Source organism: Rattus norvegicus, chromosome 18 (genome assembly GCF_021556685.1).
Source record: "Rattus norvegicus strain SHRSP/BbbUtx chromosome 18, alternate assembly SHRSP_T2T, whole genome shotgun sequence".
Classification (NCBI taxonomy): domain Eukaryota; kingdom Metazoa; phylum Chordata; class Mammalia; order Rodentia; family Muridae; genus Rattus; species Rattus norvegicus.
Window position 1 is genome coordinate 73,628,833 of NC_141551.1, and position 16,819 is coordinate 73,645,651.

The 16,819-nt window shown below is 46.9% G+C and overlaps 1 protein-coding gene across 2 annotated transcripts in view; it reads right to left on the minus strand.

Annotated features, from left to right (window-relative positions):
- Window positions 1-1,442: 1,442 nt before the first annotated feature.
- Slc14a2 (solute carrier family 14 member 2) overlaps window positions 1,443-16,819 on the minus strand; it is a 426,972-nt gene continuing 411,595 nt past the window's right edge. For both annotated transcript variants that reach the window (NM_019347.4, NM_001110270.2), the window contains 9 exons: window positions 14,963-15,045; window positions 14,127-14,286; window positions 13,266-13,455; window positions 12,896-13,024; window positions 11,851-12,043; window positions 10,143-10,290; window positions 9,397-9,531; window positions 6,151-6,200; window positions 1,443-2,442 (listed from right to left, as the gene is read on the minus strand). In NM_019347.4, the coding sequence (NP_062220.2) occupies window positions 2,242-2,442; window positions 6,151-6,200; window positions 9,397-9,531; window positions 10,143-10,290; window positions 11,851-12,043; window positions 12,896-13,024; window positions 13,266-13,455; window positions 14,127-14,286; window positions 14,963-15,045 (1,289 nt within the window). In that variant the 3' untranslated portion in view covers window positions 1,443-2,241. The remainder of the gene's footprint in view (window positions 2,443-6,150; window positions 6,201-9,396; window positions 9,532-10,142; window positions 10,291-11,850; window positions 12,044-12,895; window positions 13,025-13,265; window positions 13,456-14,126; window positions 14,287-14,962; window positions 15,046-16,819) is intronic.

Below are 16,819 nucleotides of genomic sequence, written 5' to 3' on the forward strand. Positions count from 1 at the left end.
TGCTCTGTTTTCCTGGGAAAGTCATAAGGGGTTGGACAGGATCTGGAGGGGAAATATATGTCTCAGTGCTCTTGGCTGGTGATAAAAAAAAATGGCAGGGATCTCTGGCATACAGAGAAATAAGAATATCAATGTTGAAACTAGATTTTTTTTAAAAATGGATTTTGGTAAAATGTAGTTGTACCTTTCTTCCTTAAACGTGCATTTCTAGTCTGTTTTCTTGCTTTCACCTACCTACCCCCTCAGCCATATGTGCATGTGTGTTTTCGTGTGTGTGTGTGTGTGTGTGTGTGTGTGTGTGTGTGGTGTAGGTGGAGGCTGATATGGAAGTTGGATTGCTGTCTTTATTATTCTGCATGGAATCAGGGCTCACCAATTCGGGAAGACTAGCTGGACTGCCAGCTTCAGGAATCTGCCTGCCCCATCTCACAGTTAGGATTGCAGCTGCGGGCCATGATATGCCTTTTACATATGTGTGGGAATCTAAGTTCGGGTTTTTGTGCTTGTGTAGCAAGCACTTTACCGACTGAGCCATCTCCCCTGCCCTGAATCCTTGGTTACCTCAGCACCTCATCATGCTGAGCTGGAAGTGTGTGTTGAGGTCTCACTGTTGTGTTGACAGGAGCCTGATAGAGTTGTCTCCTGAGAGACTCTGCCAGAGCCTGACAAATACAGAGGCAGATGCTCAAGGAGAGGTTAGAGAACTGACTGAAGGAGCTGAAAGGGTTTGCAATCCCATAGGAAGAACAACAATATCAACCAACCAGAACCCTCAGAGCTCCCACCGACTAAACCACCAACCAAAGAGAACACATGGAATGACCCATGGCTCTAGCTGCTTATGTAGCAGAGGATGGGCATTGTCGGGCATCAATGGGAGGAGAAGCCCTTGGTCCTGTGAAGGCTCAAGTATAGGGGAATGCCAGGGTAAGGAGGCAGAAGGGAGTGGGTGGATGGGAGGGGAGGAGGGGAGCACCCTCATAGAAACAGGAGGGGGCTTGGGATATGGAGGGAAAGGAGATAACATTTGAAATGTAAATAAAGAAAATATCCAATAAAAAATAAAAAGAAAAGGTTCTTGCTCCTCTGGAGAAGGCCTGGAATGCTGGACCAAGTGACTTTCTAGGAAGGATGACTGTAACACACCCAGAGTAACTAGGTAACAAATGACTGACCATTCACAAAGGGCTGGGTTAGTGATCTTAGTGCCCAAGGCTGAAAGAAGGTTGAAAGGTAATGGGAGTTTAATCTGTGTCAGCATCATAGGAAGTCACCTGCATGACTATGAGATTCTCTATAACACTTCACGAGAAATTGACATCTTTTCTGACTACTCCTATGCCCGTTTTCTCTTTCCAGACACACGCTTGGGTGTGAAAACCTCCCCAGTGCGCTCTATGTGAGTGCGTAGGAAAATACCGTTTCAAGAAAACCCAGATACCAACGTGCAAATTTCAAGTTTAATGACTACTGATTTTGAATATTACACAAGCAAAGACGTTTGCTTACACTATGATTGGATGTTGGAAAAGGTCACTCCTTACCAGATGATGTTTCTGGAAATATTTCTATGGTGCAAAGAAGATACATTGGCATTTTCAATGAATTCAGGTGTCCGGTCCCAAGCCTTAGAGCATCTCCCAGATATCTAAGAATAAACTTCCACAGGGCACTAACATTTTCCTCTCTCCTCTGAGAGCCATTCCATAAGTAACTCAAGTCAGAATAATTACTTGCTGGCCATGCTGAGTTGGTTAGTTTACAGGATATGGAAAAGAATAAATGCTTCTGAGGTGGAAGGACTTTGGAGTCCTTCCTTGTCATGGTAAAGAAATCCTTGGCAACAAAACACCCAGGCTGAGATGAGGGGTGGGGTGGGTGTGGATAGGGGTGGGGATGGGGTAGGGAGAAGACTGGCCTGAGACAGTTGGAACTCATTAGTGAACCCAGCCCTCTTGCATGGCAGGCTAATGAACATTTCCTGGAATCATGATTTGCGCCACTAAATAACTGAAAGAGGTGACTAGCAAGTTCCCCCCACAGAGAGTTCCCAAAGAGCCATCGGTGGGTATTTAGTTTAAACTAGCGTGGCTTTGATGAGCGCTGCACATCTCATTGAGGGCTCCAAATAGCAGCCACTCGCATATTAGGAAGAAGGGTGGTTGAGTGACTTAGATTTAGCCTGGGGTGCAGGGTGGGTTCTGGAGGCTGCATTTACCAGACGAGCTTAGAAAGGGCAGCTTAGGAGACGTCGTAGGCCTGGTACTTTGTTATCATCGATGCCCTTCTGTTTTTCTCCTGGGACAGGAAGTAGATGCGGTTGGCCTCTGGGTAGGTGACTTTGCTGAGCGGGAGCTTGTAGATGCCAGGGTTGTTGGTTGTGAGGAGGAGGAAGGTGAGCGCTGAGAGGCAGAAGGGCCAGGTGCAGGGTGGTAATCCAAACTGGAGGGAGAGGAGACAGATACATTTATGTTACATTAGCTATTGAGTGTTTGTTTAACTAGTCCTTGTTTGCTACCTGTAGCTGAGGTTACATGGAGGAAGAGGAGACAGATACATTTATGTTACATTGGCTGTGAGTGTTTGTTTTAACTAGCCCCTGTTGTTACCTGTAGCCCTGGGGTTACAGGAAGGGCTGGTTGGTGAGGGGAATAGTTACTTGATAGCCAACATAAATGAAATCAGGTCTTCAGTTTTCCTGTAACAGATAAACACACACCTTCCAAAATACAGCTATTAGACCCTTCCTAGTGGTTCATGTATTTTTATGTGCCAGACTTGTTTTGTCTTGGGGAACCTGGCCAGTCTATACTTTCAGTTCCGGGAACTGTGGGCATTCCATGCCTTGTCAATCAGCCTCCTTTGAAGAAATGCATTCGGCAACCATTTGATAGCTGAGATGACATGGCTGTAGTTGATTGGACTAAAGGTAGGCACCTGATTCAAACAGACTCCCGCACGAGGCAGTAGAAGCCTCTTTTGAGTGGTAGGCTTGTTCTCACAGACGGAGGGGAGGGTTAGCTACCCATCTTCTTTTTTTTTTTTAATTTTTTTTCTTTATTAACTTGAGTATTTCTTATTTACATTTCGATTGTTATTCCCTTTCCCGGTTTCCGGGCCAACATCCTCCTAACCCCTCCTCCTCCCCTTCTATATTGGTGTTCCCCTCTCCATCCTCCCCCCATTACCACCCTCCCCCCCCAACAATCACGTTCACTGGGGGTTCAGTCTTGGCAGGACCAAGGGCTTCCCCTTCCACTGGTGATCTTACTAGGATATTCATTGCTACCTATGAGGTCAGAGTCCAGGGTCAGTCCATGTATAGTCTTTAGGTAGTGGCCTAGTCCCTGGAAGCTCTGGTTGCTTGGCATTGTTGTTCATATGGGGTCTCGAACCCCTTCAAGCTCTTCCAGTCCTTTCTCTGATTCCTTCAACGGGGGTCCTGTTCTCAGTTCAGTGGTTTGTTGCTGGCATTCGCCTCTGTGTTTGCTGTATTCTGGCTGTGTCTCTCAGGAGAGATCTACATCCGGTTCCTGTCGGCCTGCACTTCTTTGCTTCATCCATCTTGTCTAGTTTGGTGGCTGTATATGTATGGCTGCATGTGGGGCGGGCTCTGAACGGCTACCCATCTTCTTAAGGGTTCTCCCACCTGCACACTCATGTCTCACTATGTTGACCTGCCTTGCATTCCCCGAGGGACTCTGCAACATTTAATACTTCTCCCATTCTTCCCCGGAGATAGCTGAGTGAATGGTTTACCAAGAGCCTACAAATTCAATTATGAGGCAGATTGCACGGTTCTTCTACCCTCCATTTTACTACAATCAACTGAAACCTCAGTTGGAGCCATGTCCTTGTCATGTGACAGCCCAAAGAGCACAGACTTAGCAAGACTTGGAACCACAAGAACAGTACCAGAATCGAGGCTGTGGGGGATACCTATGAGTGATGGATTCCACTCAACAAGTCTTCCCAAAGCTCTAACAAGATGCAATGAAGTGTTTTGGGAAGCATCCACTGAAGCCCCGCTGTAGACAAATCTCAGATCTGATTACCTTATTATAGTTTTTTAATCTTCCTGAGACATTTTCCCTCAACAGTGTACTGCTACCCCACTCAGAGAGCTGTTGCTTAGCTCATGCCAAGTACCCAATAAATGGTCCTCAGGGCACAGTCATTATTGTCAGGCAGACAGCATTGTTGGGGACCAGGACTTGCATGCTCATATGTTGGTTAGCAAGGCAAAGAGTAATGGCTCATAGGGCTTTCCAGAGGAGGCACTGAATGGTTTTATAAAAGTAATCCAAGGCTTTTATATCATGTTCCTCAATGAAGTTGGAAGTTTCTGGGTAAGTTGATGGCCATTTACAAAAAAAATTTTTTTTTAGTGTTCTTGACAATCACCAGAATAACAAATCAACTTTCTTTTGTTTGGAAGAATGCCAACACGGAATGGCACAGTCCTTAGCCTCTCACTGCTGAGAGGAAGGCCATTCAGCACCGTTCACCCCAAGATCTGGGAAGCAAAGCTTCCTGCAACTCTTCTAGGGCCTCATCTGAGGCAGGCAGCACATAGTATGTTTATTAAATGATGGATCAGGAGGACAGTTAGTGACAAAACTGATTGCGAAAGCCTAGGGTGGATGGGCTGCTGAGAGGTCCCAGTCCACCCTCTTGCCTCCATTCAGTGTTTCTGAGGGGCCCTCACCCCAATTCTAGCATCCCCTGGTGGGCCTGCTCACTTCCTCAGGGCTTCATTCCCTCATTATCTCTTCCTTCTATTTTCTCCTCCTGTTGTAAAACTCTAAGACTAAGATACAAATCTTGGGGGTCCCCATTCTGGGGCAGCACATGGGCTGAGCTGAAAGAGGACCCATGAGTGCCAAAGTTGTTGTGATGCTGTGTGTCAAGGTGTAGTGAAGGCACGCACAGCATGACAGGGGGCCTCAGAGGGACTCAGTCCACTGGAAGAGATAGGATGGTATCAGGAAAGGCTAATTCGGCTTCCTATGCTAAGCACCACCCTCTCTTTCGCTAGAAGTGAGGGATGAATCTACACAGGTGTTTTATGGGGTATCTATATTGTCTCTGGATGTTGGATCTGTGACATTTCTGCTTGCATAACCAGCCTGGTAGAACTGAATATATTCTAAAGAGATACTTGTGTCTCCTAATATAGTGGTATAGTGAAAGAATGGACCTCAAGAAATAGAAAATTCACCAATTGTCTCAGGATAGAAAAGATGCCAGGCTGGGCATGGGGATGGTGCCTTGTCTCCAGGAGAGAGATTTACAACTTGTTAGACCACCTTATGGGATGAGGCTAAAGCCCGGAAAATAATGGGCCAATATTTGAGAGGACCACATCTTGCCCAGGACTGCTTAGAAGTGTATACTACTGACCTTCTTACCCCAGGACCCCCAGAGGGTCACTGGATCTCTTTCCCCTTCTTCCCACTGTGGCCACATTGAACACATCTCTATTCCTAAATTTTCACTATTAATTTGGTTGTGTTAAATTCACTTCTGAAGAATGGGTGACTGAACTTGACTTTTTGGGGTATATGGATCATGACCCCAAGCTGAATAATCCTTGTTCATGTGAAGTTTTGTTTGTATTCTTATCTTAGGTGGAGCAGAATAGATTGATTTGTTAGGTGAGCCCTGACCACTGTGTACTGGGTTCCTACTTTACACACCGCCCTAAACTGGGCCCAAGGCAAAGAAAAGGTTCTGGGACTGTGTGTACCCATAATCCCAAGCTTAGGGTCCTCTTCGGATGACTACCTCACAGCTTTCTGTTCCTGGAAACTATCACCAATGACCCTCTCCATGAACCATGGGGTAAAGACATACACTGTCCCCAAGCCCGGTGAGCAGATAATTTATGTATGTGCACAAGTTCAGTAATAAAGATTTTAAATTAGTCCTATAGGATGGTAGATTATAATGGAGTTATATTTGAAAGATCTATTCTTCAAAGTGACTGATTGGCCACTGGTGATGGATTTGATCCACCCAAAGTTGAGACCCACTTCCTTCCTGGCAGTATTAAGGTGGCTAGCAGGACGTAAGCCGAAGGGCAGAGGGGTTTGATGCAGCATTTGGGAGGTAGAGGGGGACCTGTGGTTTGTAGCCCATGGGACTTACCACAGACAGCATGTTGGCCAGGGCAGCACCCAGGTAGGCTGCAAACAGGGCTAGAAAAAGAGACAACGGCAAACAGCTTAGGAAGGTTCAGCAGCTGCCCAGATTACTATCCTCATTCCCTCTGCATCGGTGTTACGTCCCAAATGGTATCTCTCACCCGAACCGAGTTTCATTCCCACCGCCTTGCACCTTTAAACGTGTTAAATTCCAGGAAAATGCCAGCACAGCTAAGATAGCAGATGAACTTCGTTTAAAAAGTGTGTGTGTGTGTGGGGGGGGGGGGAGGCAGAATTTAACTATGACAGTTCTCTTGGGTCCCACCACCATGATTTCCAGTAAAGGAACACTTAATAGCATAAACCATAAATGAAAATTTTACAATAAAGCAAAAGCAAGTCAGGCTCGGAATTCCCTTTTGTATTATTCCATCAGGAGCCATTAGCATAATGTTGGGTTTCCAGGGAGAAACAGCATCCTGAATGCTTCAGGGAGACGGAACATGCCTATTGCTTTGTGTTTTAAGCTGTGCAGAGAAGGCCATGGATACGTTGACTTTTGGGAAGAACCAAGCACTAGGAGAAAATGGAGGGCAGTAAAATGGGCCAAGGTAATTGGGCTTTGCGTTCTCACAAGAGACTGTCCCAATTGCCCCTAAAATATTATGGAGAGCTAACCTTTATTAGAGCTGCTGTGTGCCCAGCCAGTGACAATACCAGCCAAGCTGTTCAGCCTTCCCTCTAGGTAAGCAGTGGTTTTTACACACCACACCACACGCACGCACGCACGCACGCACGCACGCACGCACGCACGCACGCGCGCGCCAGCTCCAGACAGAGTAAATAATGATGGAGGGCCACATGGTTGAGAGTTGAAGTGCATTGTTTCAGAGCTGGAGAGTTGAGATGGCAGAGCAGAATAGGTTCAGGAATAGATTGTATGATGCAGACTTTGAAGCAGACAATGGCTTCTTGTGTCCCTCCCACCTGGCCATTTGTTTCTGCTACAGGACCTGGAGTCCCGGACACCCTTTCCTTGACAACAGAGAACTAGGAGTAAACCTTCCAGGCAATTCCTAGATATCACCTCTGCTCTTGCATTAGTCATTCATCTGACATCATTGTGACCATGGTCGCACAGAGGGAGCACTGTTTGCATCAGACACTGAGACTTGAGGTGACTTTCTAGGACCGTGTGTACGACAGTGGCAGAGTCTTGACCATCTGGTTCTTGCAGGGAGCTCTAACCACTGCACACTGCAGCTTCTCAGAATGCTATGGGGTCAGCAGAGGGGACAACCCAAGTACCACAGACACCACAGAATATAGAGGAGATGTGAGATCCACAGGGCAGTTCCAGGCTTGGCCTGTGAAGGCAGAGGTTTCAGAGAGTGAGCCTTTCTGAGCCCCACCCTACCTGACGGCTCTGTCATCCCCAGGGTCTACATCATCCCCAGGATAGATTCACTCTTACGTTTCCTGGGCTCTACTCTTATTTTATTTTTAGTCAAACTTGATCTGTCATATCGAGATCTCCGAAAGGCCTTCTGCATGCTCATGTGTGGTCATAGGATGACAGAACAGGAAGGATCTTGAATATGTGAAAGAAAGAACCAGAGAGTGTAGGCTGTCAGGATTGTGGGGAGGGGGATCATGTGTCCTGGGGGTCGTGTAGAATGGACTTTGGTAGACGGAGTCTTCCACTTTGCCCATCTAAGCCCCAAACTGGGTGTGTAATTGTGGAAAGGGCTTTTCTTCTCCGAGCCTTTCACGTAGACAGGGAGAAGGGACTGTGGGAAAGAGTGGGCGCCATGCAGTTAGCACTCTTTCACAAGTCTGGCTGGGCCTCTGCTCTGTTTATGTTAGCCTTAATTGTCCATCTGTGAAATGGAGGCAGGGAGAGTATCCACACACTGAGGGTTACAGCGGAGAGTTAATGAGAAACATGTACCATGTTTGCTGCTCTGGTACCAATGACAATCTGCTGGGGTCTGGCCTGCACTGTGCATTATGGGATATTCAACACGATTACAGATATGATGTCAAGAGCACTCCTTCCTTCCCCTAGGTGTGGCAAATAAAAAATGTCATCAGATACTGCTAAATGTCCCTTGTTGAGGGCCACTGGGTCACAAATGACACAGAGCTACTTAATCTCTTTGGCAAGACTGGCACTGGACGTGGAGAGGAGGTACGCAGGACTTGTCGGTCCTCACTGTATGACCCTGGCCTTGGGCACCATTCAAACCGCCTTACCTCTATCACCCTGTACTAGCCCTGTTCACTGGCATGTCCCTTGCAAAGCAGAATAATAACAGACTTTGGGGGACCGAATGAGATAAAATGTTGACTTTGTCCTTTAGGGAAGTACTTTGTGAATGGCTACCTTTATTTTGTTGGTATGACAATTACAGTTTCCTAAGTAACTATACTATGCCAACCCTGTATTGATATTTTTGGTAGAGCAGAAAATGACTCTTAAGAAGATAGAAAGAAAAATTTCAGCTTTCCCTGTCACATTCTGTTTAGAATACATTTTCCCCATCTTTGCAGTCACCACTAGATGAAGAGTATCTCTTCAAACTATCTTAAAGAAACAGATGAATATATGAATATATGGCTCAGAAAGCTTCTCTATATTAGAAAAAATTTCTGGAATTTTTTTATTGGAAACTATTTTTTTTAAACCTTAATTGGTAACATTTTAGCATCCACGGCTGTACTGAAATAGAAACTCTGTTTCAAATATTTTGGTCAGAAAGAGTTTTATTTTGTTTCCATTCCTAGAAAGGGGAAACAGAAGATGTTCAAGGTTGAGAATACATAAATCTGCCAAGTTACCACAGCCATCCTAACTTCCTGTGATGTTGAACAAACATGCAGGAGGCCTAATCTGCTGGGTGGATGCCCCATGCCTGATATTTAGCTCTGGCCACTGTGCATGCTATGTGCTGCCCAGGTCTACATGGAACGGTTAACCCTGGAGAGCTGCTTCCACCGCCCCATTACCAGCCAGGAGAGCAGCAATCCCAGGACACAGCCTCTGAACAACAACGAAACAATGTCATCTAAAATACCTGTCTCCAAGTGGCCAACTAACATAGGTGGAGACTTAAAGGACAGTGTCAAAGCGTTTACAAGGAGACAATTACTTGTTATCTTTGGGGGAATAGCAAGTAGCAGGACTGTCACCAGGGAAGCAGGACTGTCTTCTCTGTGGTTGGGAGGGGATTCTACGAATGGTACCTACCACAGGCAATGGCGAGCAGGTGCGTCTGCCAGGTGATGACGTAGAACATGCCACCAATAGCGATACAGGCCAGAGTGCTATTGAAGCCACACAGGCCAAAGTAGATGGAGTCAAATGGTGTGGCAATGCTGAGTGCTGAGGGAAGAAAAACACGGTCGTACAGGGCTCATCAGCCTTCCAGAAACACACCCATCCTCGAGCCGGAATCAGATACCCTCATAGGCAGGGAGGCATAAAAAAAGAATTTCAATGCTATTCAATGACAATTCATTTAAAGGAAATAAATGCACGGGACCATAGGAATGAGAGTGGCTGATGATTGTTAAGAGTTAAAGAAACCCTTGGGGCGAGGGTCCAATTGAAACAGCACAGAGACTGTCCTTTCTTTGCTGTATACCTAAACCCCGCCCCCTCGCCCCCCCACAAAACCTTGTCTGTAAATAGAGCCTCCTCTTACATCATTGAAGAGCACCCTTAATCATTCTTGAACAAACCTCTCCCAGACTTCACATTTAAACTTCGGGCTAAATGTCTCCCACCGCAGTCTTTCTTGAGGATGGCTTTTGCTTAGAGAAACAGGAGGACCCTAGTTCCAAAAATGCGGAAAGCAGGCGTGAGGGGAAGAGTGGGCTTCCAGGGAGCAGGTGTGGTGTTAAGACCTTCTCTACTTTCCTCTGAAGCCGGCCCAGGCGCCAACACCCCTACAGCTCCTTAACGTGGGTGTCATGAAAAGAGACGACACAGACCTGCTAACATCCCTATCGTGGATCCGATGGCAGCGTGCAAGCAGATGAGAGGTGAAGAGACGAACAGAGCAACGAGGAAGATGCCTCCAGTCCAGGGATTGTCACAGCCATACACTTGGCCGATTCCAACGGGGATGGCTCTCAGAAGCTGTAGGACGAGTCACGTGCTTGTTACGGAAGTAGCTAGCGCTCACCTCTGCACCGAAGCCCCGCCCTAACTCTTATATACCCAGGCAAGGACGCTTGGCTGTTTCACCACACCTAGTTGTAGCCTCTGGGGAGTCTCGTCAGTCGTCACTCACTATTGTCTGGATCTCTAGACCCTGACATCACTTGCTTTCTTGAAAGGCAAAGTACAAGTTGCCTTTAGTTGGAAGACTCAACACACAAGTCCTTGTCACAGCCCAGGAAGTTATTCCTTCAAGAGCAACCACCAAAAAATGGATTAATTTTCTGAATCTTTGCGTGGGGAATGCGGGTGGTCTAAGCTTATCTATATGGGATTATTAAAAATATTTAATTTCTATAAAAAGGTTGAAATATTTTTAATCAGGGAGTAGAATGCGACATGGCTTTTGTGTTATAACGTTATCTCTTCATAGCAAACGGAGCAGAGCAACTCTGTCTCCAAAAGATTGGGACTGGATAAGCACTACCGGTGAGAAAAGTGAATCACCAAGATGGATCCTTTTCTTGCCTCTGGCTCACGAAAGCCCTCATACAATGGCCAAGGATAAGTCTGACAGAAAAGTCTGCTTTTCTGAGGAATGATGCTTGCAGAGTCCATCAACAACACCTTGGGATGCTGAGAGGCATCGGGCTTCATTATCTCTGCAAATTCCTTTAAGGAGCCCAAAATGGCTTCGATGGTGACTGATCACCAACGAGGAGGAGCTACAGACGGGAACAGGAAATCCTTTAACGTAACCGGAAGTGGGAACTCTTAGGGGAAAAGCGTTCCTGGTTTGATGGCAGCCTCATGGCTACATTCCCCCATCCAGTTTAATACTTTTGATATTGCTTCTTACTCACTGTCATGGCAAGCTTCCAGAGTTTATGGCATTATACATAAAATGCTTAAAAGAAAAAAAGATAACAATCTCTGCTACCTGTGTTTCTTAAAGGCTCTCGGAGAGACGGAATAAGCTACGGGCGACTTCTTAAATTGGTGGGGAGAGGCATGGTGTGCGCTCTTTAATGTGTGATGAATAAAAGAAAATACACAGGGCAATTATCTTTTTTTTTCTCTTCTTTTTTTTCGGAGCTGGGGATCGAACCCAGGGCCTTGCGCTTGCTAGACAAGCGCTCTACCACTGAGCTAAATCCCCAACCCCACAGGGCAATTATCCTAAAATGGGGGCTTAAGCGTCAAACAGGCTTTCGAACAAAGGAAAGTGGCTAAGAACCCAGGCCACATATCCAGGGGTCAGAGTTCTAGGTCGGACTTCACCATCCACCAATTGACCGTGGAACTTGGATGGGTCCTTTAACTAGGCTTTGGTTACTTCCTCTGAGCGATCACAGGGTAGGACCGGAAACAGAAATTTTAGCTCAGAGGAGACAAGGATGGTAGCTCTCAGGATACGTCAGTGCCTGTGTAATTGTGAGTGATCACCACTCGCTGATGTTTCTGATGTGTAAAATGAGTACATTCAGTTTGTCAGCGGATTCGTACAAACACTGTCCTTCCTTCTTTCGTGACACCTACCAAAGGCACTTGGACATCTGACCAGGTGATGTTGGGTGTGGTAACTGCAGGCTGCAGCAGCTTCGTGGGGAAGAAGAGATTGTAGTGGCCCGTGGCTGCCAGGTACAGGGTCACGGCGATGTTGAAGGGCAGTGTGAAGACTGGGAGGTCCCATTTGCTGAAGACGGTGCTCAGAGCACTGGAGAGGATGGGGCTGATAAAGGAACATGAGAAGCACCGGTCAGGAGCTGCTTGCCTGGACCACAGGGCAGCAGACAACCCCAGAAAAAGCAGCTTGCTGGCTGCCTCTCCTTGGCTCTCTTTCTTGAGCAGGGCACAGACACTGGGGAAGGCTTACACTCAACCTCAGAAGGATGGTTTTAGGAGAGCCTTGGACTTCTTCAAAGAGTCACAGAACCCCACCCTCTAGGCAGGAGGGGTGAGGAAAGGTTTGGGAGAAGAACGGGAGGGAGTTAAAGTCATTAATATATTTAGAGTGTTTAAGTATTCTGACTTCATGGACAGATTACACTTCATTTTCTGGAAATGAGGGATAAGTCTGGTACGTTGAGGTTTCTGCCTCAAGGCTGGTCTTCGGTCTTCCCTGAGTGGTTGTCTCCGTCTGAGCGTCAGACAAAGGGATGGGGAAAAACTTGGTGGAGCAGGAAGGATGAGATTTCCAGACACTGGCAGGACTCTGCACAGCTCTTAGCTTATGAGGCCTGCAGTTTCTTGCTTTGTCCTCTGGTGGGGCAAGACTAGAGACCCTTTGAGATCTGGACAGTAGCTGATGAGATGCTGCACAGAGATGACCTGGCAGGACGCTTGCAGTTTTAGTAACTGCCTCTAGTCGGCATTGCTGACATTCAAGCTAAACCAACACTTTAACATGAAAGTAAAAAAATAAATCATGGAAAGGTCAGGTTAAGAAGGATGTTAACTGGGGTGGGAGGCTGGCTCAGTGGGTAAAGTGCTTGTTCTGCAAACATTAGGGCCTGAGTTTGGATTCTCAGAGTGTGTACACACACACACACACACACACACACACACACGTACGTAAACTCACCAAGTCATGGACATGACGATGACCGGGAGCAGCAGCCACCAGTAGTAATTGCCCTTGTCTGAGAACACGGCCATCAGGAGCCCCACAAGCACCCCATTGTAGCCATGGAGTCCTGCTGCAATGGCCGACCTGAGGGCACAAGGAAGTGCTGGTGGAGTGGGGGCCTCCCTGTGATTTTAACTGTTTTTCAGAGTCACAGTTTCCTAACTTGGAACCTGACAGGCCACCTTCAAGCGGGATATCCTTTTGGGGAGGTAACCTGTCTACCCTTCACTATTCAAAGAGAAGTGGTGTTTAGGAAGGAGGCAATGGTCCTCCTAGGGAGGGGCCTCCTGGCCTCATACTGTAATGCTGGGTCTTGGGGACTTACTTGTCCTGGCTCAGGATGAGGGCAGTCAAGGTGGACATGATGGTGCCCAAGCAACCGGAGATGGCCCACCAGGGATTCTGCACGAAGAGGCCAAGAACGATGAGGATGCCACTGAGAGGGTTGTTCACAAACATCACCTGAGACGTGCCTCGGAGCACCCAGTCAAGAAACTGGAACACTGGAGATTTGTCTGAAATGAGAGTTGGAAACTCAGCAAATGCCCGGAGTGGGTCAGGCCTGAGCCAGGTCTCTGGTGGCAGTTGGAGTGAAAGTCTTCAGGGGATTGGCATGAATTTTCATCTGTCAGAGAAGAGGTTAAACAAAGAGCCCAGGGTGCATTTGAGTGTCCAGAGCATTTGACAGCCATCGCTAGCTATCTAGATGCAGCCTCTACTAGTCTCTAAGGCTATTTTTCCCATGGTGGGGATTAGATACCCACCAAGAGTTTAATTCTGCTTCCTATGAGAATGGCATACGATTTCCAGAAAATTCTCTTGCTGCCCAGAGGGTATGAAACCCATGAGTCGTGCAATGTGGAGATTCATAGAGAGAACCCTCTGGCTTGGTGGACGCAGGTCCTCTAAGCCACCCAGCACATACTTGGTTAGAATGCTGGATTCACAAATCCCAGCACTGGTCTGCAGCACTCGCATGCTACATTTGGGTCGGTGAAACTTTTCTGTCACAAAATGAGACCTATCCCACCTATCCATCCTTCTATCCCATGATGCTCTGCTTTAATAGCACAAGCAACTTCTCTGAGGTGTCCCAGAAAGAGATCTCAGGCTGGTCTGCAGAGAAGCCCTGCAGCGTGTTTCCAGAGGGTGACGGGGGAGGTGGGGTTGAAGTCACAGAATGTACCTTTAAGTCCCTCGCCGCACTCCTTCATCTCTCCTGTGATGTAGCTGAGGGCTTTGCTGACTCTCTTCCCCCCAGCGATCATGGAGCTCTGGATCCAGGTAGTCCTGGTTGTGTTGGTTTCTACCTTTATCTCAGAGCTCTCCTCCATGGTGTTCAGGTCCTGCCAGGGGCCGGAAATAGGGTAAGAATCTTCCACATTTTATGGTTGTCACCCCGGGTGACATTTGAAGTCTCTTGGGGGAGGGGGCAGAGCTGAGATTTCCACCCGAGATCCTGTTAAACCTCTATTTAACCATCTCCTGTCTCTACGTGTTATCTTATTCGCTATAGCTGACCCCACTGAAGGAGGATAGATGGTGTCTTCACCCTCGTTCTGTGGACGAGGACTCAGGTTGGTGGAGGTCCTTGTTTGCAAGGGTCAAAGTCAAATGGTGGAATGAAGATTTAACTACCGATGTCTAGACTTTCTTTAAAAAACTGTCTTACATTCTTTCCGAAGGAAATTATTTTCCCCTAGCACGCTAAGGTTTTGAATTCTAGATACAGAAGTATGAGATCAAATCACAAAGGTTTTCTTTAAAAGAAAAAGAAAAGGCTCAATCTTACTTCCTAAATGTGAACTGATGGTAGATAGCCTGGATGGGAAGGAATGACTTTTAACCAAGCAGACTGAGGGAAATAGACATTTTACTACACGTAACTACAGTTCTGAAAGCAGGAACTCCAGAGATGTCTCCCTAAATCACAGCCTCCTTGATGGACTGCAACCCCTGACCTGCTACGTGCGGGCTCTGGGCTGCAGCGTGCTGTCTCTGGTCTGGAATTTCCATACTCACCAAGAGTTCCACTGTGGGCTTCCGATACAGGTAGGGGAGTGGCTCTTTGGTTTGTCTCTCTTGGTGTTCACTTTTTCCAAACACTGGAGTTGGAAGGAAGGAGAGAACTGTCACTTCAGACACCTGTATTTTGGCACCGCGACAGTAATTTCTCAAAAGACTTGGGTTAGACCACTTGGTATTTTCTACAGGAAGCATAAAGCCATGGGCTCTGATGGCTAAGAGCCCTTCTTTACTTTATTGGAGGTCTCTATTCATGGAAAATGTCCATCTCCATGTAAACAGGGCATGAAGGAATATAGAAAGTTCAGAGACCCCAGTGGTTCTTAGTCACGACCCTCCACTTTAGCTTGACCGGTGGCTTCTCTGTGATCTCAATGTCACATGACAACATGTAGGATGGACAGGGTGTGGAGTGGCCAGTGCAGAGAGCAAGTGTCAGAGGAGTGGTCCCCCATAAGTGGGGCATCTGTATCCCCCCCACCCAAGGCTTGGCAACTGTGGAGGAAGGGCGGAAGAGTGCAAAAGCCTGAGGCTGGCGAGGGTGGGAGCTCATGGGGCCTTCTGCATGTGGCAGGGCCGTTACACTCACGAGCCGGCAGAAACTGCAGTTGCCTGCCCAGAACCAAGCATGTAACATTCTAGCATAGACTGGTAGGGACCCCACCCCTAACAGAGGAGTGTTAGTTGTGGGCTTCTGCGAGCAAAAGAGTCAGTTTTCCCTGAGAGTATAGCCCCTGGTAAGCTAACTGCACTCTACAGGATGGTCCCAGACCCGGGACTGTGTGGGCAGTGCAACCTGAACCTGATGGGTTATAGAAAGAAAAAAGGAAGGAAGGAAGGAAGGAAGGAAGGAAGGAGGGAGGGAGGGAGGGAAGGAAAGAAAAAAGAGGACATGAAGTCAGGATATGGGGTGGAAAGTAGATCTATGAGGGGTTAGAGGGGGGAGGTAAGGGTATATATAATAGAAATGATTATGAAATTCTTAATTAATTAATATATTAATCAAATAAATTAAAACACATTCTAAATACTTATTTATTTTAAGTGTGAGGGTTTTGCCTGCAAATGTGGGTGCGCACCACAGCCATGCCTGGTGCCCACAGAGGTTAGAAGAGGGCACTGGATCCCGTGGAGCCGTAGTTAGAGGAGGTTGTGAGCCACTGTGTGTGTTGGGCATCAAACGTCTGCAAGAGGACCTTAATTACCAAGCTGCCTCTCCGGTCCCAACAGGAATACTTTAAAAAAGAAAGGAACCAGAATGTCGTTACCCTATGCCCATTTGTCTAAAGTCACGGGCAGCCTGACCATGCAGGGTCTGGGTTTGAACTTGGCAATGATTCTCCTCAGACAAACGGTTTTAAAATTATTCTCTTCTACCTCTTACTCTCCTCTTCCCTGTTTTGATTATGGTATTTGTTTTCTTATTTTTCCTGGTTGTTATTATTTTTGAGACGCAGTCTCACTATGTAGCTTTGACTGGCTTGGAACTTGCTATGAAGCCCAAACTGGCCTTGAACTCCGAGATCCATTCACTCCACCTCTCCAGTGCTGGGATTAAAGGCAGGTGCCACCATGCCCAGCTATGACGATATTTATTTTTAACCTAATTGTGGCCACACATACTTTGTGACCTAACCACCAAGCTCCCGTTCCTCTAGTAAATAACCTCCCACCATGCTTGGGCAAGAAACGCTGATTGAACTCAGAGAATATGAAAACGTCTTTAACAATTTTTTGTCTTTGAATTTTAGTATTTTAATAGTTGGGTCAGGATAGATTATGACCATGTAGTCACTTGCACTGTCTTGAGATGCCCTTCTGCCCTTGCAATTCTGTAGAACTCTTGCAACGTGA